This window comes from Quercus lobata, chromosome 2 (assembly GCF_001633185.2).
Source record: "Quercus lobata isolate SW786 chromosome 2, ValleyOak3.0 Primary Assembly, whole genome shotgun sequence".
Lineage (NCBI taxonomy): Eukaryota > Viridiplantae > Streptophyta > Magnoliopsida > Fagales > Fagaceae > Quercus > Quercus lobata.
In genome coordinates this window covers 58,414,894-58,438,333 of record NC_044905.1, presented here as the reverse complement: position 1 = coordinate 58,438,333, position 23,440 = coordinate 58,414,894, and the positions used below count along the sequence as shown (strand labels likewise).

Here is a 23,440-nt window from a genome sequence, read left to right as displayed (position 1 = left end):
TTTTACTTTCATCTTTGAATTCTTTGCCTCCATTGCCCTCGTCCTTCACTTCTCTCTATCACTCGAAACCCTAGTTGCCATCGTCTTTTACTTTCATCTTTGAATTCTTTGCCTCCATTGCCCTCATCCTTCACTTCTCACTATCAGTTGAAACCCTAGTCGCCATTATCTTTTACTTTCATCTTTGAAATCTTTGTCACCTTCACATCATCACCGTTGTCCTTTACCTTTACCTTTATCTATTTCCCTTAAATTGATTGCTATGATATGGTATTAGCTGTAGTGGTTTATTTTGTTTTGATATATTATGATTGATTATTTGTGATATTGAGATATATTTTAGTTTTAAATGATTATTTGTGATGCAGTTACTCTATTAGTTTTAAATTTTATATTTAAAAAAAATATGTATGATTGGTTTTTCATAATTCAAAATAATTGAGTTAATACTAAAATTTGTATTTTTTTTTCACTTTGATAAAATTTAATAAATGGGTCAATACGACTAACTTATTTAATAAACAGTTCGTGTTAGAATTGAGGAACCCTAACCCGTTTAATAAATATATACAGTTAGTGTCGACTCATATAGTCAAATGCTTAAGAGTTGATACGACACATGGACACGAATTGTCATCCCTAGTTCTAGTAAGCACAACTAATAAAGTGAAGCTCTTACCAAAATTGACAAGTCCGAAGCTCTTACCAAGCAAGCTTTGATGGATCAGCTGTAAGTTCAGAAAATCTTACAAGATGTTGTTACATCTGTGATTTTATTCATTAATTATATTAATAAGGAATCTCATCGTTTTCATTCCCTATGTGAAATCCAATGCTTTTGTTGGGTGGTTTCAGAGGCCTTGAATCAATTAAAGACAGAGAGGTGTGCTGCTATATGATCTCATGCAAGGATTCCATAAACATAGATGTTGTCATTGATTGGCTTATCAAGCACTCAAAAACAGCAAAATGATCCATGATTTGACTTCTTTTTGGTGTTTCATTGAAGAATGATCAAGGTCGGAGAAGCAAGATTGGTGATATACACCCTGGTCAAATCTGTCGTCCCTCATTTAGTTGTGGTAATAAGTGCTTTGTATAGTGCTTTGACAATTGAAGCTAGTTTTCCATGGATTATCTGTTTTCGTTTATATTTGTACTGTTCCTTTCATATATTTCTGAATTTTGTCAAGTATAGGCAGTGACATTAACCTGATTAGCAGATGTTTGGGTTTCTGAATTCAATAAGTGCTTTGTATAGTGCTTTGACAATTGAAGCTAGTTTTCCATGGATTATCTGTTTTCGTTTATATTTGTACTGTTCCTTTCATATATTTCTGAATTTTGTCAAGTATAGGCAGTGACATTAACCTGATTAGCAGATGTTTGGGTTTCTATGTGCGTGTGTGAAATTCAATTCCATCTAAATCTTTGCTGCCAGCTCCAATTACCATATTGCCTTTTAAGTTTTACTATTGAACTCTTTATAATGAAAGGAATCGTGTAAAAATGATGTACATTTTGTTTATTGTTTTGCAAATCTGATTTCTGAATTATTTCGGCACATCAAATGTTTACTAGCTTATATGAGCGTTGGGACATTTAGACCCTAGTTAATTTGATCAATTTCCCAAGTTGGACTCTTCTACCTTGTGATTCTTTTCAGTGCACAAATATCCAATTTGTGATTGACTTCACCACAACAACTCCTGATTGTAGTAGATGTTGGTATAGATGTCTTCACAAGAACTCTCTTGATCTTTAATGAGTTCTAGAGATGCAGCTTGAAACAAAATCCTAGGTACACAAACGTTGCAGCAGTTTCTCTAACTTCCATAGAGTCCTCTCTGTATGGTTATGATAACTTAATACGACTTTATATAAGTCCAGGAACCCTAGTACACATATCTTAGGTCTTTTAGTCATCATGGGCCATAGACTTAAGAGTTTGAATTCGAAGCTTGATTAGTCGAGCTTGATGTTGAGGTTTAATAAACCTCAATCGATCGAGTTGTACTTGAGTTTGCAATCCAGACAATAGAACCTCCACTTTTCTGAGCAATTTCTTTAACTGTTTTATTGTGTCTTCAATATAGATCTTCAACCAGTAATTTAGACACCAAAAACTTACAATTCAAATACATAAATAATAATTAATTAATTAATTAATTAAGAAAAAGAAAAAGCTTTTTGACTTGGATTTACCAACACTAACAAGATTTGACCCTAACAATGAGCATTAAGGCTCTTACGTTGGAAGTCTAATTGGTATCGATTATCAAATTGCATTATTGCATTTTGGATATAGGCCATATGGCCTTAGAAATGAGTCCATTGTGTTTTTGTTGAGCTTGAGTTTGAACATTGTTTTTAGGTTTCGTTCAAACTCAAGCTTTATTAAAACATTTTACTTTTGTTGTCAAGCCAAGCTCAAACATTCACTACTCAAAAAAGCTTAACTTGTTTACAATCTTTAGTTTAACTAGCACCTTATGTGGTTTCTAACAAAGACGTCCAAGATTCAAATATCATTCTCTCACTTGAAATATAAACGTGTTAACACACGGTTTGGGTGTAGTCTAATCAAGAAATTGAAGGGTATTTTGTGTATTGTGAATTCCAAAATCCCTTGTAAAAAGGGCATGATAGGGTCTCCAAGTAGGGGTGGCAATTCGTGTCGGGCCGAGTAGTGAGTATTATGCTATATGGGTCAACCCAAACATGACTCATTTAATAAATAGACCAGAATTCTTCAACCCTAACACAATCTGTTTATTAAAACGGGTAATCCAACATGACACTTTTAGCTTGTTTAATTAGCAAGTCATTTTAAGGTCTACAAAATGGCCTGTTTAATAACATGTTTGATTAATATAGGTAATAACTGATCCAAATAAGCTGTTTGATTAGTAGGTTATACTTGACCCAAATAACCAGTTTTCAATTCCCATGTATCTAAAATTAAAATACAACCATAAATCAAGTAATAAACATTTAGTTACAATCATAAATCTTGCAATAATAACAAAAGCTAATAATTATTTCCCTCATTCAAAATAAAATTACTATTCCAAAAGGTTTTAACCTCCATATCACCAAATTCAATAATATGTCAAAGTTCCATATCAAAAAGTTTTTACAAGCTAATTAGGTCAAACGAGTCAAACAAGTTCGTGTGTTGAACACAAATATGACCTATTTATTAAACGGATTAGTCATGTAGACCTGAATATGACCCAAACTTATTTAGCTTCAATCCATGACCTGTTTATAAACGGGTGGATTGTGTTGGTTTCTACAGGCTGTGTTGGATTTTGCTACCCTTATCTCCAAGTAATCAATTAATATTAAAAAATATATATATACACATACATAAAATTAATGAGAAAAAAAAAATCTAAACAATAATTTCGGTGGAGCAAAAGAGCATGACAATACCTAAAATCCAAAATTATAGTTTGGGTCTCAAATAACAATCATCGTGTCATATTTGGGAGGTTAGTTTTCAATTTTGGAGAAGTGAGTATAATTTTTTTATACTCAAAGTTCAAACTTTCAACTTATTTGTATTTTATATATTATTTAAATAAATAAATTCCAAGGAGGCTACGGTCCCCTTGGTCTTGCATAGTTCCGTCTCTGTTTAAAAGGTGTGGACTTGAACTTAAATTATACATATGGAGCCGACCGTAATCATTATTACTTAATACATGAAAGTGTAAGAGTTAATACAAATTGGACCCATTTGTCTTCTTCCCATGGTATTCATCACTAAATGCTTTTGGAATCGTATGGTAGGAATACAAATTGGACGCCTACCTTTCTTTTGTCTATATATATATATATATAACGCCTACCTTTCTTTTGTCTATATATATATATATATATATATATATATTTTTTTTTTTTTTTCACTCGGTACATAAGAATGTAAGACTTGTTATGTATTAGTTTATCAGACAACTGATAGATTCCAATTAGGAGAGGCAAAATTCGACACGACTATAAGTTTATTAGAAAATTGACAGTTCCAATTAGGGGAGGTAAAATTTGACACGACTTGTGAATATAACACGATATGACATGAAATTAACAAGTTATAGGTTTAAGTTTAACAGCTTTATGTCATATTCAGGTTAACACAACTAACCGGCTTAATAAACATGTCATATTTGTGTCTAACTCATTGAACTCATTTGACTCGTCTGACTCATTTAACTAAATTTCATTTTATCAATATACTCTTTAAAACCTTATGTATATAAACTTATTTTCTTTCCTAGTTACATTCTCTCAAGCCCCATGGCCGTCTCTCACTTTCAAACCTCAATTTTATCTTATCTCACCTTATTTTCTTAACCATCTTCACCCTTCTATCACTGCGAATCCTTCAATTTTATCTATTTCCCTTAAATTGATTGCTATGATATGATATTAACTGTAGTGGTTTATTTTTTTTTTTGACATATTATGGTTGATTATTTGTGATATTGAGATATATTTTAGTTTTAAATGATTATTTGTGATGCAGTTACTCTATTAGTTTTAAATTTTATATTTTAAAAAAAAATGTATGATTGGTTTTTCATAATTCAAAATGATTGAATTAATAATAAAATTTGTATTTTTTTTTTTCGCTTTGATAAAATTTAATAAATGGGTTGACACAACTAACCCATTTAATAAACAATTCGTGTTAAAATTGAGGATCCCTGACCCGTTTAATAAATATATCGAGTTAGTGTCGACTCATATAGTCAAATGCTCAAGAGTTGATACGACACATGAACACGAATTGTCACCCCTAGTTCTAGTTAACACAACTAATAAAGTTTCTTATCATTGAATAAAAGATTTAAGGTTCGATTCTTGCTTGTATAAAAACTAATTGGTGTTTAGTCTAATGATAAAATACAATTATTAGGAGTGGCTACCATAGGTTAAAACTCTATTTTATTTATCAAAAAAAGGTCTATTAGGCAATTTGAGATTTCCTTCAACTTTTTAATTTGTTTTTTTTATTTTCCTTTAAACGTGAAAAAATGTGTATGTCACTGCCTTGGTGTGTATCTTGCTAAATGCTAATACTAGCCAAATTTGTAAAATAATCTTTTTAGTTTTAATTATCTCAATTGATAGTACTATTTTGAAGTTATTTAGGGATCTAACTTTATTTATCTATTTTTGAATCACGTTTTAAATATCCAATTTGATAATTTAAAATTGTGTTTTCAAAATACAATTTCAACACTTAAAATAATATTTTCAAACACAATTTTAGAAGAATAAAAATGCTAAATACTCAAATAATTTCAAAACCATGTCAATTTAAATGATATTATTTTAAAAATGTTTCTTGCTAAATTGGAGTAATATTATACACACACATATATAAACATTTGGCTTTTAATTGATCTCATAAAGTTTCAATATTTAAGTTTTTGAGTCCTTACAATTTTACACCTTAATATTCTAATATATATTTTTAAATCGACTGTAGATTCTGTTATATGTTTAAAGTTTAAAGTCTCGTTTACAATCTTGATACTCTTCTCAACCATAAAAGAAAAAAGAATAAAAGAATTTTGCTACATTATATTTTTTATAAGAGTCAAAATTTGGTAAGGATGGAGTATAAAACTCAAATTTTATATCATCTAATAAGATATTGTTACATCAAACTTTTACTTAAAATTCACTGCATCTTATTATACATAATAACATCACATCAACATTTTACTTAAAACTTGAAATATTATATTTATTGAGATGTTATCTTATGTGATCAGATGTATTTATGTTTTAGTAATATGTTGATGTGGCATATTCTTATTGAAGGGTTTACAATAAATTCTTATAGAATTTAATCTCTTTATTTAAATTGTAGAAATATAGAAATAAAATCCTAATAAATTTCTATCAATAACTATTATAATTATATTTTTAATAGTTTCATATTTATTAATAACTACCATAGTTACCAGATTTCATATTTAATATTTCACATATAAATATAAACAAAATAAATTTCTATTAGTAAAATCATAATCATCAAATTTGATATTTATATATAAAATAAAAGTGAGCGAAACGCCCTCTAATTATTGAATTATTAAAAATAAATAAAAGAGAGAGAGGGAGTGATTTTTTAAGAGAAAATCATATTTTATTGAAATTTCTCTTATATAGCAGAAATTGGTGACTTGTACTCAATAATATTATTGACGCAATAAATTTCACAACTTATTAAGGTGATAAATTATCATCAATTTATCACATATTATCACCTTAGCCCTCAGCAATAATGAAAATTGAAAATTCATTGTACCTAAACTTATTGGTACTTGTTTTTCCCTCTATTAAAAAAAAAAAAAAAAAAAATTGATACTTCATAGTTCATAGTTCATACCATGTTATCTACCCTGAGATTTTGGTGTTGTTTTACTTTTACTTTTACTTTTACTTTCACCTTTCCTCTGCCGAAGTATGTGACTTGAAAAGGTGGGATCAAACATCTCACGCTTCAAACTGAAGCAAAAGAGTTCGATGCGGTGGTGCTTTCCGATGAAGACGTCGCACGTGTGGTACGCATCACTTATCTACTTAACACGTGGACAAAGTCAGAGAAAAATACATAAGCAATGCAATATATATTATTTGTTTAACTTTGCAGAATTTTAAGGAAAAAATAAAAAGTATGTCCCATCAACCCCAGAAAAAAAAGAAAAAAAATTGTGCTTAACTATAAAATAAAATAATGATAACCACAAATAATATAAAAAAAATACAGAGCCGAAAGTCCATATGGGGGGGCTTGGTTTATATAAGTTGGTAGAGATGTACATACACTACCCTGATATCTCAATATCTCTAAGCTGTCTCAAAAAAAAAATATCTCTAAGCCAGTTTTTTCGTTATCTCTCTTTCCCTCTCTCTCTCTCTCTCTCTCTGTGCTCATCTTGAATTTACAAGTAGTTGTATATTCAATATTGGAGTTTGTGGGTGTTAAAGAGATTTTTTGTTGGGTGAGTGAGGATGGGGAGGCAACCATGCTGTGACAAAGTTGGGTTGAAGAAGGGTCCATGGACAGCTGAGGAAGACAAGAAGCTCATAAACTTTATTCTCAACAATGGCCAATGCTGTTGGAGAGCTGTTCCTAAACTTGCAGGTCTCCTTTCATTGGCCTATTAATTTCCCTCATGACTACAATCTCATACAGAGAGAGATATATAGAAATCTTTTAGAAACTTTTGAATACAGGCACTTTCTTTTGGATTGGAAGGGAGGGGGTGTTATTTTTAATGTTTTGAAAAAAGTTCTTTGATTTTATTCAATTTTCTCTTATTGTTATTTTTAGTCATCCTTTTTTATGATTGGATAGTTGGGCAGAGAAAATTTGAATCTGAACACTTTCATTAGAAACGTCAGGAGAGCGACCAGGCATTATTTTTAGTCATGTTAAAATGAAATTTGTTCATGCCTTACAGAAATGTAAGGAAAGCTGGAAGCCAGCTTTGATAAATTTGAACCTGTTTCTTCTTAATGGGATTTTGTCTTTCATGATTGAAAAAAAAAGGCTACTTCTTTTTTTCCCTCTTTTTGGGTTGCTGCAATTGAAAGAAAGCAAGCTTTGATCATTTTGAAATTTCTTCATTTTTAATTGTTCTGTACTTTATTGTGCTGCATTTCTTGCAAAAATGTGAAAGAAGCCAGCTGGCTTTGAAATATTTTTTTCCTATATTTTGTGTAATGAATTAAATATTTGGATTGGTTATATAATTAAAGAGGAGTGAACGGGAAAAGCTGACCACCAAAATGATTTTGAATGATTAAAAGCTAAGCAGGAAATCATGATTTTGAATGAAGAATGAAGAGAGATAAACGATCACTTTTATTGATTATGGTAATGGTGGGTCTCATTGCAGGATTGTTAAGGTGTGGAAAAAGTTGCAGACTGAGATGGACAAATTATCTTAGGCCAGACTTGAAGAGAGGTCTTTTATCAGAATGTGAAGAGAAAATGGTCATTGATCTCCATGCTCAACTTGGCAACAGGTTCATTCTTTTACTCCATTTCCAGCTTTGACATCGCTTTCTTCCATTTATGCTCTGTCCTGGCTCATGGGTTCTTTTGTAATTAGGTTTTTTTTATTGCTACTCTTCTGCATTTGACTATAATGTCTTTCAATCACTATCTTGTTCCAATGCTCTGCAATTTCTATAATATGACATCCATCATATGGAAATTTTTTATTCATCAGTAATGGAAGACTTGGTCCCCATGGCACTTATATATTTATTTCTTTTTTATATCTTGATTTTAGTTTTATTAATCCACAAAATCAAAATAAAAGTATACACGACAAATTTCACAGCTATTGAGATAACACATTATAATTGGTGTACAATATAATATTTAAGAAAAAGTAATACTGCACTAATCACAAGTTGCCACTTCTCATGTTGTGAATTAACACGGTAAAATTTGTTTGATGTGTGACATTTTGTTTTCAAAAATAAACACGATGACAATTTTGTCATGTACGCAATTTTCATATCAGAATCTTGGACATACTCATAGTTACATGAACCTTTCTACCGGCCTCAAAGTCAGTCTTCCTTTGGATAATTCCAAAACATATTAATCAATATATAAAACTTAAATCTAATTTCTATTATTATTTTATTTTTATTTTTTTGAGAATTTTTTTTCTATTATTCTGAAGTCCAAAATATTTTCTTGTCATTTTGCAGATGGTCTAAGATTGCTTCTCATCTCCCTGGAAGGACAGATAATGAGATAAAGAACCACTGGAACACCCACATCAAGAAAAAGCTTAAAAAGATGGGCATTGATCCTCTCACTCACAAGCCAATCTCTACTGCAACTGATGAACCACAAACCCAACAACAACAAGAACAACTGCAACACCAAAAAGAAGAAGAGCAAAAACAACAAGAAGCTTCTCCAACTGATACTACATCTGAAATTGATCAAAGCAAGGAGCTTGAGACTGAGACATCATTGCAGTCATCCTCTATCACTGAAGCCAAAGAGGAAGACAAAAGCATGACAAGCCCATTTGACCCGATGGAGCTCATGAATGGCTTCTGCATAGATGAAGTTCCAATAATTGAACCCCATGAGATTTTAGTCCAATGTGCTCCTTCTTCATCAACTTCTACCTCATCATCCACTTCTTCAAATTCCTCCAACTTTTTTCAGGACTTACAGTTCCCAGATTTTGAGTGGCCTTGTGACTACAACAATAGCAGCAACAACAGCATGGGCTTGTGGAATGATGACTTAAGCAGTTGGGATTTGTTGATAAATGATGATGGTGACAGAAAGCAGACTGTAAATCCTTCTCTGAGTCAGTGTACAAAAATGGTTTTGGATCAAGAATCTTGGGCATATAGCCAATTGTAACTGCAGAATTTTCATACTGGCTTATTTGTAATTTGGATTTTAGTTGTCACCGACAGAGTCAAATAAATCAAGATCCGGGAAAACCCCATCTCTGAATTAGCATTTTAATGTTACCATTTTAAAATAGAGGAAAAAAAGGGGTATAATAAACCTTTCTGTATATGAGAAGCGAAGTATTTTGGATTGTTATTTTAACAAATTGTGGTCACCATTTTCTTATTTATATTTGGTATCTTTCTTTTTCTTTTTTCTTTTTCCTTTTCTTTTTGGTAGAAGGACAAGGTAGGATGTTTGCTATGATCTATTGCTTGAAACCTATTGTTAAAAGAGCATTGTTAATCTAAAAATGGTTAGGAGTGGGCAACCAATACGATTTTCTTACCTGGATGTAATTATTGTAACTTCTAACTACTATTGAGTAACGACCTCATTTTAATGAAGTATATGGAGCACCAATACATCGCTAGTGAAAGAGGGGTAACTCAAACCCAAAATACTCTGCATAACGAAGTCTTGTTGGCCCAAGGCCTTAGCCACTAGCCCACCAATCAGTTGGTGAAATAGATTAACCTTATTTTAACAACCTTTAAATGCTAGGATGCAATGTAAAATACAAACCTCAATAGTTAATTTTTTATGTTATTTCTTTGTGTCCTCTTCTCCTCCCTATTTAAATATGATAAAAAAAAAAAAAAAACTATTTAAATACGGATACATACATACAAACGTAGGAAAAAGGAATTTGAACCCTAAATATTTTCGTTAGAAACTAATTAAATTACTAGTCTCTTGGCAATGGGGAAAGAAACTTAGAGTGAATTATGTGTATTCAACTATTCATGGTCTTATTCAAACAAACTGGATATTTTATGACTCTTTTTTATTTTTGGGTCAATCATATTTTATGACTCTTTCTACTTAGTAACTTGATCGGTTTTCACTAAAAAAGCTTCTCATGTTGAGGATTTACTTAAATAAAGAGAAGAACTTTGAAAAAGTTGGCTACAGTTGCGTGTGAGTTGGAACACCTCTAACGGATTGAGATGTCTATTTTTTTTTTCAAAAAATTCCAAATTCCAAATATTTATAAACTCTATGGATAAATTAAAAAATACAGTAAAAGTCAGCTAATCATTATTGAATTGTGTACCCGGCAAAAAAATAAAACAAAATAAAAATTGTGTACCAAAGCATCTGAATAAAAGTTTCGGAAGAGATGTGGTGAGTAAAATGCAGGTTCTTTGTATTGACAACATATACATGTAATCATTTTATTTTGTGCAACTTGATGCAAATATATAGTGTTTTATATATCATTCATTTTTTTTGTCAATGCTGGTCACGATATTTCAACTTGAATTACATTAATTCTGGCATAAAGTGTGGGTTTAGATACCGCTTATTTTGCTGAAAACTGAAAACAATAAAATAAAAAAAAAAATTTCGGATTACTATTCACATAAAAAACATTGTTCATTTGCCTATTTGCACTGTTCATATCCCATGAATAGTGCAATAGCCATTGGTTAAAAAAATAAAGGCAAAAACGCGTCTGCATCTATGCAAACACAATCCAAAAACTCTCGAAACTGCTTGTTCCCCTGCTTATTAGTGTTAAATTTCAACGTTTCTCAAAAAAAAAAAAAAAAAAATTGTTCAATTTCTATGGTCATTTTTTCCTTTTTCATGATTTGAAGTTTGAACCCGATTAATTTTTTGTACCGGTAGGATTTGAATACATGTTTCTTTATTATTAGGTCAAATACTAATTGATTATTAGTTTAAGATTGAACATAAGTATATTATTCGATAAGAACTTTATTAATTGAGTTAACTTTGATACATTATACGCCTTAGAGAAAGGAAAAGATTCTTCCATTGGGAGAATGTGACTTTACGTAGGCTACTGATCAACACAGAAGCAATTTATTGCCGAAGATAATAATGTTTCTTGACGACCCTAACAATACTTAACCACTCTAACAATACTTAACCACTGAAAGAAATATCATTTGGTTGGCTGGTTATCATTTTCAAATGTATTAAATATGCCATCAGTCTTTTACTACTATTATTTTAATTTTTGTTAATCTTTTAGAACAAGATTGGAAAATTTAATTAATGCAAACTGAGAGTTAATCAATTATAATATCAACAAACTGATTAAGATACAGACAACTTGATTCGGATACTTCTTAAAAAATGAAAACAAATAAATGAAAGATTCTCTGGTCAATCCAAACGCGGCTTTGGTCAACTTTTATAAAATATGTGTTGCTTACTTCCAATAATTTATTTGTATAGCGTATATCATACGATATAGTTTTTGTTGACTTTAAAGTTAAAATGTGTTATAAAAAGCTTTAAAAAAAGAGATTATTTCAAAAACATAAAGTTAGATTATTTGCTAAAAGACTGAGACAAAAGGCATAATTTTTTATTAATTTTTTTTTTTTCCAAATGCATTAAACTAAAAGTAAACAAAAGAAATGTGTAATTTTCCTATTCAGGGTCTTGTTTGTTGTATCAAGAAGTGCAATGGCAGTAATTAATAACTCTGCAATAATTGTTTTTTTTTTTTTTTTGAGGAAAAAAATATTTATACATGCTATTCAACGATTTTACTTCGCAAAAACTATAAAAATAAAAAATGATTTTTATTCCCTTATTTTTCTTTCTTTTCTTATTTATTTTTATCATACAGAGGGATTGCTTTGCCGTGCAAGTTAAAACCGTAGGCTACGAGTAACAATGACATGAATGAGTCCGACCCTTACCGTATATTATCATTTTGCTTAATCCTTTATATAATTTTTTTTTTTCGGTTCCTTCTTAAATTTTTACCCTTTATTGCTATGGACTTTGGAGTTTGCTTAACCATTAAAGTTTTCTAAAGATTGCAATATTAGTTGATTTTAACTAATGATCAATTTATCCACTTTTTTTTAAAATTTTTTTTAATACATCAATAATGTAGGGGTGGGATTTGAATTATGTATAATTTTTTTTATAAATATTAAAAAGTATCAATTAAGCTATAGATTGTTGATATATATAATTTAATAACGTGGATTCTAATTAACTCAGCTAAAATGTACATAATTTTTATCAAAATAATAATAATTTAATAATAATGAATTACAACCACATGTATATAATAAACTACTTCATACGCAATGTACCAGTGTACACTTTCTTCTTCCTTCTATGAGAATGTGCCAAAGTATACAAATTATGAATGTGGAGGCTAAAGTTTTTTTTGTTTTTGTTTTTGTTTATATATATATATATATATATGACTATTTGAAGCTTCCTTTCCCATTATAAAAGCTTAAGCTTGGGTTTGAAGGTAAGACAAAACTCACCATCATCTCCGCCAAGGAACATGGTTTTCTTGATACTAGTAGCCCTCGCTGCACAACACAACACCAAACATTACTCTCTCACACATGATTTGTACGCAGTGACATTGATGAAGCTCGAATTTGATTTCAAAAGGATAAATTTATAATATATATATATATATATGTTTTAATTTTTTTTTATAGTCATAATTTCAAGGGTAAACTGCATATTTGGTCCTTATCATATACACCATATTTCAATTTGGTTCCTAATCTTTTAATTGTGTCAATTTGGTCCTTAACATTTTAGTGCCGTGTCAATTTAATCCTTACTGTTAATTATTGGATGAAAATTGATGACATGTCTAATGGCCAAAATAAAAAATTAGTTTTCATTGATGTGACAATATAATAAAATTTTATTTTTGCCATTTGACATGTCATCAATTTTCATCCAAGATATAACAATGGGGACTAAATTGACACGACATTAAAAGATTAGGGACCAAATTGACACAATTAAAAGATTAAGAACCAAATTGAAATATGTTGTAAAGAATAGGGGCCAAATATGTAGTTTACCCTAATTTCAATTATAATTGTCATATAATGATATTTAGTAACTAGATTAATCTCAATTATAGAATTATGATAGATTTTCTTAAAGTAAAAAAAATGACTAAATTTTAATCCTTGTTTTTGTTTTATAACTTTTGGAATTTTAAAAAATTGATAAAAAAAGAAAAGTAATTCTTTATATTCTATTTTAATGAGTTTAATTAAGATAGAAATGAGGTATATACGAAGAAAAAAAAAGATAAAAATTTAAAGTATAAAGGGAGGGGGGGCTTTTTACGAGACCAAGGGCAATTCCCCTAGAAAACCGCTCTCCAATTTTTGAGATGGTATTTTATATATAGTCATTGTATGTTACATTCCTATTATATGTGGGTTGAGTTCCACACAAAATAATAAATCTTTAACTTTTCCCTGTGTGCTTTCCAATTTATGAGTGCACACTATAACTAATGTCTTCTTGGTTGTACGCAAACCTTTGGAATATTATTCGGTACTTTCAAGGTACAGTGATATGGTAATATCTCCTATTTTGTGAATGGTGAGTCGTACTATAAACAAATTATTATATTTTAGGAGTACCCAATAATTACTCTTTATTTATTATATTTTAGATTTCAGACCCATTTTATGTTTTTATCAATCAAATCATAAACTCATTTATTTATTTATTATATTTTTAATACATGGAAAATAAATAAATTTTGAATATTTTTTTAAATGGGATTATTATTGAGATCTAATTATTTTAATATCTTGTAAGTATGATGGTTATATATAAATTCTACAATCTCACATTATTTTCGACAATATAATCATAGTTGTTAGTATCGTACGATACGCGATATGTATCGTATCGTGTACAAAAAGTTTCGTATTGTAAGTGCTCTCACCGAATCGTGCCGATACATAAATGCGTATTGTATGAATCGTATTATATCGGTGAATCGTACCGTATCATTATACATAGACATGTAGGTTAAATGAGTTTTTTTGTTAAAATTTGTGGTTTTATTTTGATTTAAAACAAGTTGTTAATTAGACTTTGTTTAACACAAAATTATTGGGAAACTTAATTGAGTCTAATGAAATAGCAAGTCCATGAGTTTTTTTTCCTCCCTTCTCTTTCTTCTACAAAATTTAGACTATACTCGTAACACTCACTTTCATATGTGCAATTTTTTTTTTTTTTATGCTATTAATAATGTATAAAAGGAAAATATAATTATTTTTGTAGGGACACGATTTTCGGCCCAGGCCCAAAATGTATGGGATACTGGCCCAGTGAACCCAGTACAATAAATTTGTAGAGAGTGGGTAGAAGAACTAGACTTTAGTGAATGGGATAATAGTTATAATGAGTTTCCAAAACAATCAAATAGAAACGAACCAAGTTTGTACAATAAAGTTAGTCCTCGGCACAATCCGAGGAGCTCTGTTTTAGTATATATTGGATGATAATGGTTGCAGGAGTTGTTGAGATTGCTACAGTGTTTTCTCTTCTCCTTTTTTCTCCCCCCCCCCCCTGATCTCTAGGGTCTCTACTCTTATTTATACTACATATTTTCTTTCATCTCTACCCTACACGTGGATAGCTGATGGTTTATGCTGATACTTATCCCATCAGCCCCCCTCTAGAAGTCCTCTGGGGTGGTTGTAGGGCTGCATTAATACTGTGCAGAGGTCACTTCCTCATTAATGCGGCCAGGGAGTTAGCTGGGGTGCATTCAATGTGGTGACAGTAGCTTTTCCCAAGATATTTTAGGATTCTTCTTTGTCTTTTGTTCTTGCAAAGTTTATCCATATTTCCAGAACTTCAAGGATCGCACCCCTAGATGGCAGGCATCCTTTACGGACCTCGGCCTTGGCTAGCCGAGGACAAATTCATCCTCGGCACAAACTCCTAGGCCATTATGTTCAATATTGTCTTCCTTATCCACTAGTATGGGTTTCCTTGGCTATACTTACCCATCCTCGGACAGCCCCTTATCCTCGGCTTGGGCCTTAAGCTCAAAACCCAATTGTATGATCTGGGCCCATGACCCCACAATAGCCCCTCAAAACTCCAGTTTTTTCCTCTCATCCGAGGAAAAAGATTGGGTTTTGAATTCTTAAGAGTAAATTTTGCTTTGATCCTTTGATTTACACCCAGGGGAGTGCCGTTTCACGCGCCCCATATTTGTACTGTAAATTGCTCCTTTCAAAGCTACCAATCTGAGGAGTTGGTTATAATTTTGGGTCTGTCTTGACACTTATAGAAAGATGTTATGTGTGTTAATTTTCCCAAAGCCTGTGGTCCGAGGACTCATGCATGGCTAAGGTTCTTCTTAGCAGGAGATATGAGGGACTCGACATAGCTAAGGCTCTGTTTAAAGTAGGTTTGAGTCCGAGGACCATACAATATCTTGGTTTTGTCCAAAACTTATATTTTCTTTTTGAAGTACTTGGTTTCCCCATAGGTTTGAGTCCGAGGACCATGCAAGATCTTGGTTCTGTCTAAAACTTATATTTTCTTTTTGAAGTACTAGGTTTCCCCATAGGTTTGAGTCCGAGGACCATGCAAGACCTTAGTTCTGTCCAAAACTTATATTTTCTTTTTGAAGTACTTGGTTTCCCCATAGGTTTGAGTCCGAGGACCATGCAAGACCTTGGTTCTGTCCAAAACTTATATTCTCTTTTTGAAGTACTTGGTTTCCCCATAGGTTTGAGTCCGAGGACCATGCAATACCTTGGTTCTGTCCAAAACTTATATTTTCTTTTTGAAGTAATTGGTTTCCCCATAGGTTTGAGTCTCAGGACCATGCAAGACCTTGGTTCTATCCAAAAATTATATTTTCTTTTTAAAGTACTTGGTTTCCCCATAGGTTTGAGTCCGAGGACCATGCAATACCTTGGTTCTGTCCAAAACTTATATTTTCTTTTTGAAGTACTTAGTTTTCCCATAGGTTTGAGTCCGAGGACCATGCAAGACCTTGGTTCTGTCCAAAACTTATATTTTCTTTTTGAAGTACTTGGTTTCCCCATAGGTTTGAGTCCGAGGACCATGCAAGACCTTGATTCTGTCCAAAACTTATATTTTCTTTTTGAAGTACTTGGTTTCCCCATAGGTTTGAGTCCAAGGACCATGCAATACCTTGGTTATGTCCAAAACTTATATTTTCTTTTTGAAGTATTTGGTTTCCCCATAGGTTTGAGTCCGAGGACCATGCAAGACCTTGGTTCTGTCCAAAACTTATATTTTCTTTTTGAAGTACTTGGTTTCCCCATAGGTTTGAGTCCGAGGACCATGCAATACCTTGATTCTGTCTAAAACTTATATTTTTTCTTCGAGTCTCGAGGATTAGCCCCTTGACAAAATTATAGGGCATTAACTTGATGTTGGAAGCCCCTAGAACTGCTCGTGCCACTGGCACTTCACAGTGTAGCCCCGAGTGGGAGCTACATTAAGGCAACCACCGTGCACTACTGGAAATGATGGGGAAGTTAATGATGGGGAAGTTTTCGCATAGCTTGCACCACTGCCAAAATGATCTCTTTCGAGGGACCCTTGTTGATAGGAGCTTGATCCCACCATGATTGACCGTTGCACTCACTAACGCACAAACTCTTCCCACAGACGGCGCCAATTGTAGGGACATGATTTTCGGCCCAGGCCCAAAATGTATGGGATACTAGCCCAGTGAACTCAGTACAATAAATTTGTAGAGAGTGGGTAGAAGAACTAGGCTTTAGTGAATGGGATAACAGTTATAATGAGTTTCCAAGACAATCAAATAAAAACGAACCAAGTTTGTACAAGAAAGTTAGTCCTCGGCACAATCCGAGGAGCTCTGTTTTAGTATATATTGGATGATAATGGTTGCAAGAGTTGTTGAGATTGCTACAGTGTTTTCTCTTCTCCTTTTTTCTCCCCCCTGATCTCTGGGGTCTCTACTCTTATTTATACTACATATTTTCTTTCATCTCTACCCTACACGTGGATAGTTAATGGTTTATGCTGATACTTGTCCCATTATTCCCCTCTAGAAGTCTTCTGAGGTGGTTGTAGGGCTACATTAATACTGTACAGAGGTCACTTTCTCATTAATGTGGCCAGGGAGTTAGCTGGGGTGCATTCAATGCGGTGACAGTAGCTTTTCCCAAGATATTTTGGGATTCTTCTCTATCTTTTGTTCTTGCAAGGCTTATCCATATTTCCAGAACTTCATGGATTGCACCCCTAGATGGCAGGCATCCTTTACGGACCTCAGCCTTGGCTAGCCGAGGACAAATTCATCCTCGGCACAAACTCCTAGGCCATTATGTTCAATATTATCTTCCTTATCCACTAGTATGGGTTTCCTTGGCTATACTTACCCATCCTCGGACAGCCCCTTATCCTCAACTTGGGCCTTAAGCCCAAAACCCAATTATATGATCTGGGCCCATGATCCCACAATTTTTATTTTGTTATTATTATTTTGAGTCTAAAAAGCTAGAATGCCATGGAAAAATATAAAGAAAAAATTATTAGAATAAAAAAAAAAAAAAAAAAAAGTAAATGTTGATAATAATAATAAAGAAAATGTCTATGAAAAAATAATTTTGCAAGATGTTGAATATGATGATAACATTGACTTAGATGGAGTTGATTAGCCAAGATGATGAAAAGATATTATTATTTTGGTTCATATATCATGTATTACTTCTGAGTTTAATCAATTTAAATGTGCATGTTATAAACATAAGTTAATTTGATCTATTTAGTTAGCTTTGTTAAATTTTATTACATACGTAATGATTAAATTGGTCATTAGTTGAATATATTTTGAATTTATAATAAATTTACCTTTTATATATGTATTTCTATAATTATTTTAGAATTTTATTAAGTGTTTGTGTATCTTATGATACACGATTCGATATGCTACATGATACAGAAAAATCAAAAATCGATTCACAATACGATTCACGATTTGACAACTATGAATATAATATTATAATGAAAGGTCAGCATGTTGCATGCCATTGTAAAATAGTTATACCAAATATAATTTTGATTATATAAAAACATTAATTTTGACAAAATATTATTAATTTCGACAATGTTGCATGACATTGTAAAAGAGTTATATATACCAAATTAAATTTATGAAGATTATATAGGCATTTGTTGCCCCTTCCCCGTGCTCATTTAAACAAAATCAGAGCATTTTTTAATAAATAAAATAATATAATTTAGAACAACGCCAAAACAATTAACAGTTAGATTTTTTGTTTTTGTTTTTTGAAGTTATTACTAACAAACAGCACAAAATGATTTTTTTTTTCTTTGATTTAATTTAATAGACACGTTAAATGACTTAGCCAAACATAATATAACCCAATAGAAAAATTAGGTAACAATCAACAACAACAATTTGAGACTAAATTTTTATTTATCTGAAAAATATTTCAATGAAAAGGAAGAAAAAATCATGGGACCTAATCTATCAAAAACTTTCGCTATAAAACAAGAAGTTTACAACAGTTCTCTCTAAACGGGAATCAGGTACATGTGTATGTTTTAATTCTATAACCTCGATTATAATAATGGAATTTTTTTGGAGTTAGGGATAACTCTCATATATGGTGATTTTTTTCTTTAATATTCATTTTCATTCAATTTTCCACTTCATCATTACCAAGGCCGGCTGAATTGTGGAGCAAGAAATGCGGTCGCCTAAGGCCTCAAGTAAAAAAAAGGCCCTCAAATTTTAACCAATAGTGTTATTTATAATCAATAAATAAAATTTTTTTTTTTACCAGATGAAAATCAAATAAAAAAATAGAGAAAAATGCAACGTCCACAATATTTTTCACAACACTTTTACAACTAATGTTAAGTAGCAAGTTGTTACAGCCTATTGTTGATGGCAAAAAAATAATTATAGTGATATTTTCAAATAGAAAACAAAAAACAGTTCAAAATCTAGGATTTATTGTAAAACATTTTGTGAATGTTGCACTTCTAAAAAAAAAAAAGAATAATAATAAGAGTTTAGTTAGCAAACTTTTACTAGTTTTCATCTAAGTCTACTACTAACACTACTGTTTTACTTACCATTATCAATCTACCACATCAACAAGTATGAAAAATTTTGTCAAATTTTTTCTGTCTATAAAATTTCTAAAAAAAAGAAAAAATTCTACATAGTTCATGTTAATTAATAGTAATTTTGCATCTAAAACAAGATGATCAATTTTCGCCTTAGGCCCCCAAATACATCAAGCCGCCCCTGATCATTACATGCTTCCTATGAGTTTCATACATTGTTTATTGTTTTCCATATGGTGCATGTTAATCTATGGTAATTAAACGAAAATCAATCTGAATTCATATAAATGATTAGCCACTCCATTTTCTATGTACATAACACTTTTCTTGGTAATGTTATGACTCTCGCCCATGTTAGGACATATGTGGAACTTGTTAGAACATATGTCATGTAGAATTGGTTAATCTTTTGACAAAATGCACTTTACTTGTAATTTTGGTAAATCTAAGATGTGTTTAATACTTCAAGAAATAAGAGTTCAAGTCTAGTATTGAAGCCATGCAAGTCTATCCAAGAAATAAGTGAAGAAGTGTTGTTCATTAAATCTTGACAGATAGTTCGACAAATATATCTATCGAGATTTAATGTATAATTCTTGATAGCTCTCAACAGAAGTTGTATTTATCGAGAATTATGAAATTCAAATTTTCAGATCTGTTTTTCACGCATATTCAAGTTATTTGTGTAGGGTTTCTTTTCTCACAACTCTAGACATATATAAGAATTATTTGAATGGCCGTCAAAGGTGATGCAACTTGATGCAAAGTGATTATCCACTCAAATTGTGATTGGAGATAATTTTGGCCTAATTCATCTTTCTCTTGTAAAAGCGGCTGCGTCTTTGTGCCAAGGGTTTTATAACCAAGGAGCTTCTTGATCTTCATCATCAGGATGAACTGAAAAACTTTCCAATCAACATCTTTCTCAAGTTGGTGTGTTAGTCACGTATTTAGATCCGTACATTGATTGGTTAATCATGTACTTGGAGCCGTGCATTGAAAGGAGAGATTGTTATTACATTACAAGTCCAATTGTGTATTAGGGTAAGGGTTCAGCTGTAAGTTGGTATTAGGTAGTAGGATTCCTTTTACTTGTAAAAGTTTGTTTTGATAATAGTGGATTCTCAGGAGTGATGACCTTAAATTCACCCGGTGGAGTTTTGCCTTGATGGTTTTCCTCATTTATAAACAAATCACTTGTGTCAAATTTATTTTCTGCTGCATTTAATTTAGTTGGTGATTTGTTTGTGTTACCACACTTATTGCATGTAATTGAACCTAATCAATTCATTTGGCTAATTAATTGATTAAATTACCAAAGAGGTCGATACATTTTTTGCCTATCAAGTGATATTAGAGCAGGTACACTCTGATTAGGGTTAATCTTTGCTGTGTGATCCATTGACCTTTGTTTGTCATGGATAGAGGACAATCGTTAATTATCCCTCCTTTATTTGATGGCACTAACTATACATACTGGAAAATACACATGAGAGCTTTCTTGTAGTCTTTAGATGAGAAAGTGTGGCAAACTGTGGAGATTGGTTGGACTAAGCCAAAGGAAGCACCAGCTGATTGGGATGATGCCAAGATCAAAGTGGTAAACTTCAACAGCAGAGCATTGAATACTTTATTCAATGCGGTCACCAATAAAGAGTTCAAGAAGATATCCTCAACTGAAACTGCTAAGGAAGGATAGACTATCCTCTAAACAACCTATAAAGGGACTAGGGCTATCAAGGATTCGAAACTTCAAAAACTTACCACAAGTTTTGAAAAAAATTAAGATGGAGGAGGATGAGTCGTTTAATGAGTTCTATGCCAAGCTGAAGGACATAGTGAACTTTACATTTAATCTTAATGAAACCATTCTAGAACCCAAGATTAGAAGAAAGGTGCTCAGATCTCTTTCGGAGAGATTCCATGCCAAGATCACCGTCATTAAGGAATCAAAGGACATTGACCAAATTCCTTTGATAAAGCTGGTAGGCAACTTGTAAACCTATGAATTGAGCTTGACTAGGATCGAGAAATCAAGTAAGAGCAAGAGTATGGCATTGAAGGCCAAAAGCAGTGATACTGATAAGTCTTCTGATGATGAAGATTTTAAGATGAAATCCTATATCACAAGGAAGTTCAAAATGTTCATGAAGAATGCCAATGCAAAAGGATTTGATAAAGACCGTAAGTAGTCTAGTTCGTATCAGTTTAAGAACCAAGACAGAGGAAAGAATGATGCTAAGGAAGGTGGTCAGTACATTGTTCCCTCTAGACCAAAATGCTTCGGATGTTAGGGTTTTGGACATATGAAACAAGAATGTCCAACTTATCTCAAGACTATTTGGAAAAGTAAGGCCCTTGTTGCTACCTTGAGTGACATCGAGCCTGAGGATGATTCAGATGATAATGATGATGAGGGAATCTTGAATGCCTTCACTGCCACATTGAATCCTATTAAAGGGATTGTTGAAAAGGTGGATGAAGAAGAGGACTTGGTGAAGTCTAAATTTGAGAAAATGGATGAATAGGATAACATCCATATAGCCTATGCAAAGTTGTACAAGGTCTCTAAAAAGCATGAGAAATTGTATAGATTGGCCACCAAGAAGCTAAGTGAAGTGGAACTTGACTGAGAAGAGCTCTCCACAAAATTTGATGAAGCTAATCAGACCATTGAAGCACTGTGATTTGAAAACAATTTCTTGGTTGAAAAGATCAAGAAGCTTGAAGCGAAGCTGTTTCAAATTTGAGCTCAATTGGAGAGGACTTCTAGTGCAAAGCTTGATGAGATGCTTAGTTTTTAGAAATCTGCTTCTGATGGAACCGATTTGGGGTATGATTTCTCTTCTCCTAATATTGCTTCTTCTAGTACTATTGTGTTTATCTCACCTGCTAATAATGTTAATTCTGAGAACAATGATGTTAAGCTTACATAATTGAGTATTTCTTCTCTCTCTTATATGCCCATGCATGATATGCTTAAAAGAAAAAATATGCAAAGAAAAACAAAAGTAAAAAGAATCAAAATGCTTTTAAATATGGTTGCAAACGTGTTACTATGAGATGTGGGAGTTATAAAATGTACCTCGAACGTGATAGTCCTCATTAAGCAATTATGATTGTGTGTGAGTTAAATTGATCTTCTCATATGTCAAATCGTCATAACATGAGACACTTATACACTCTTGCGATGTTTTCACACACAACACGCAAATTCTTTGCTACTTTTAATACATGTGCAAGTACAATGTGATTTGACTATCACAAGGGATACATGTGTTAATGTATGCTCACTAAACTGTCTTGACTTGTTTTTGAAATATAAAATTGGTTAGACTTGTTTAGTGTGTGTGTGTGTTTTGGATCATGAATGCTTTGCATGTTCTTGTTTAGAGATGTTTTTAAGAGCTTAAAATGTTGTTTGGATCTTTGGTTGAGTAACTTGCTTGATTGCTTGTTTTTCCTCTCTTTGAAAAATTGTTTTTATCAAGCTCGACAGCATCTCGATAGCATCTCGACAGATCATGACAGATAGCTATCTATCGAGACCCTTGGACTTCTTTTCTCGATAGATCTTATCGCATCTTTGATCCATTGAAGCTTTCTAGAATTTGTTTCGATAGCTTCTCAACAGATTCTCAATCCATCTAGAAAGTTTTTGTCTAGCCAATAGCTTCTCGACAGTTTTTCAATCCATAGAGGCATTTTTGCTGTTAATAGATTCTGGACAGTACCTCGACAGATTCTATCTGTCGAGATTTAGTGCTCAACAAATCTCAACAGATCCTCGATCCATCAAGACGCATTTCCTTGAAATAGCTTCAGCGCGAAAATCAGATTCATTTCTCTCATTCTTTCTCGACAGATTTGTGTCTTTTCACATCCCAAACACTTTTTTCTCTCTCTAAACCTCAAACCCACTTGGATTTCCCTTTGGTATGCTTCTCTAATCCTTTATTCTTCATGCATTTCATGCATTTAGACCTAGGTTTTGAGATTTCTTAAATTTTTAAG

General features: G+C 32.0%; 1 protein-coding gene and 1 long non-coding RNA gene across 2 annotated transcripts; both read left to right on the top strand.

Moving 5' to 3' along the window:
• The first annotated feature begins 679 nt into the window (after positions 1-679).
• LOC115975976 lies at positions 680-1,236 on the top strand. The gene is made up of 2 exons (XR_004088227.1): positions 680-730; positions 856-1,236. It is a non-coding gene; the product is annotated as an uncharacterized LOC115975976 (long non-coding RNA).
• Positions 1,237-6,896: 5,660 nt separating this feature from the next.
• Positions 6,897-9,629, top strand: LOC115975973 (transcription factor MYB20-like). Its single transcript, XM_031097030.1, has 3 exons — positions 6,897-7,168; positions 7,926-8,055; positions 8,755-9,629. Exons 1-3 carry the CDS (start codon positions 7,036-7,038, stop codon positions 9,428-9,430), a joined length of 939 nt encoding a protein of 312 aa, XP_030952890.1. The 5' UTR covers positions 6,897-7,035; the 3' UTR covers positions 9,431-9,629.
• The last annotated feature ends 13,811 nt before the right edge of the window (positions 9,630-23,440 follow it).

What these genes read in the sequence shown, in the direction of transcription:
- LOC115975973 (XM_031097030.1), top strand. Translation starts at nt 7,036, where the DNA reads ATGGGGAGGCAACCATGCTGTGACAAAGTTGGGTTGAAGAAGGGTCCA. An exon ending in AGCTGTTCCTAAACTTGCAG is followed by an intron (nt 7,169 to 7,925) that starts GTCTCCTTTCAT and finishes GTCTCATTGCAG; the next exon opens with GATTGTTAAGGTGTGGAAAA. An exon ending in CATGCTCAACTTGGCAACAG is followed by an intron (nt 8,056 to 8,754) that starts GTTCATTCTTTT and finishes GTCATTTTGCAG; the next exon opens with ATGGTCTAAGATTGCTTCTC.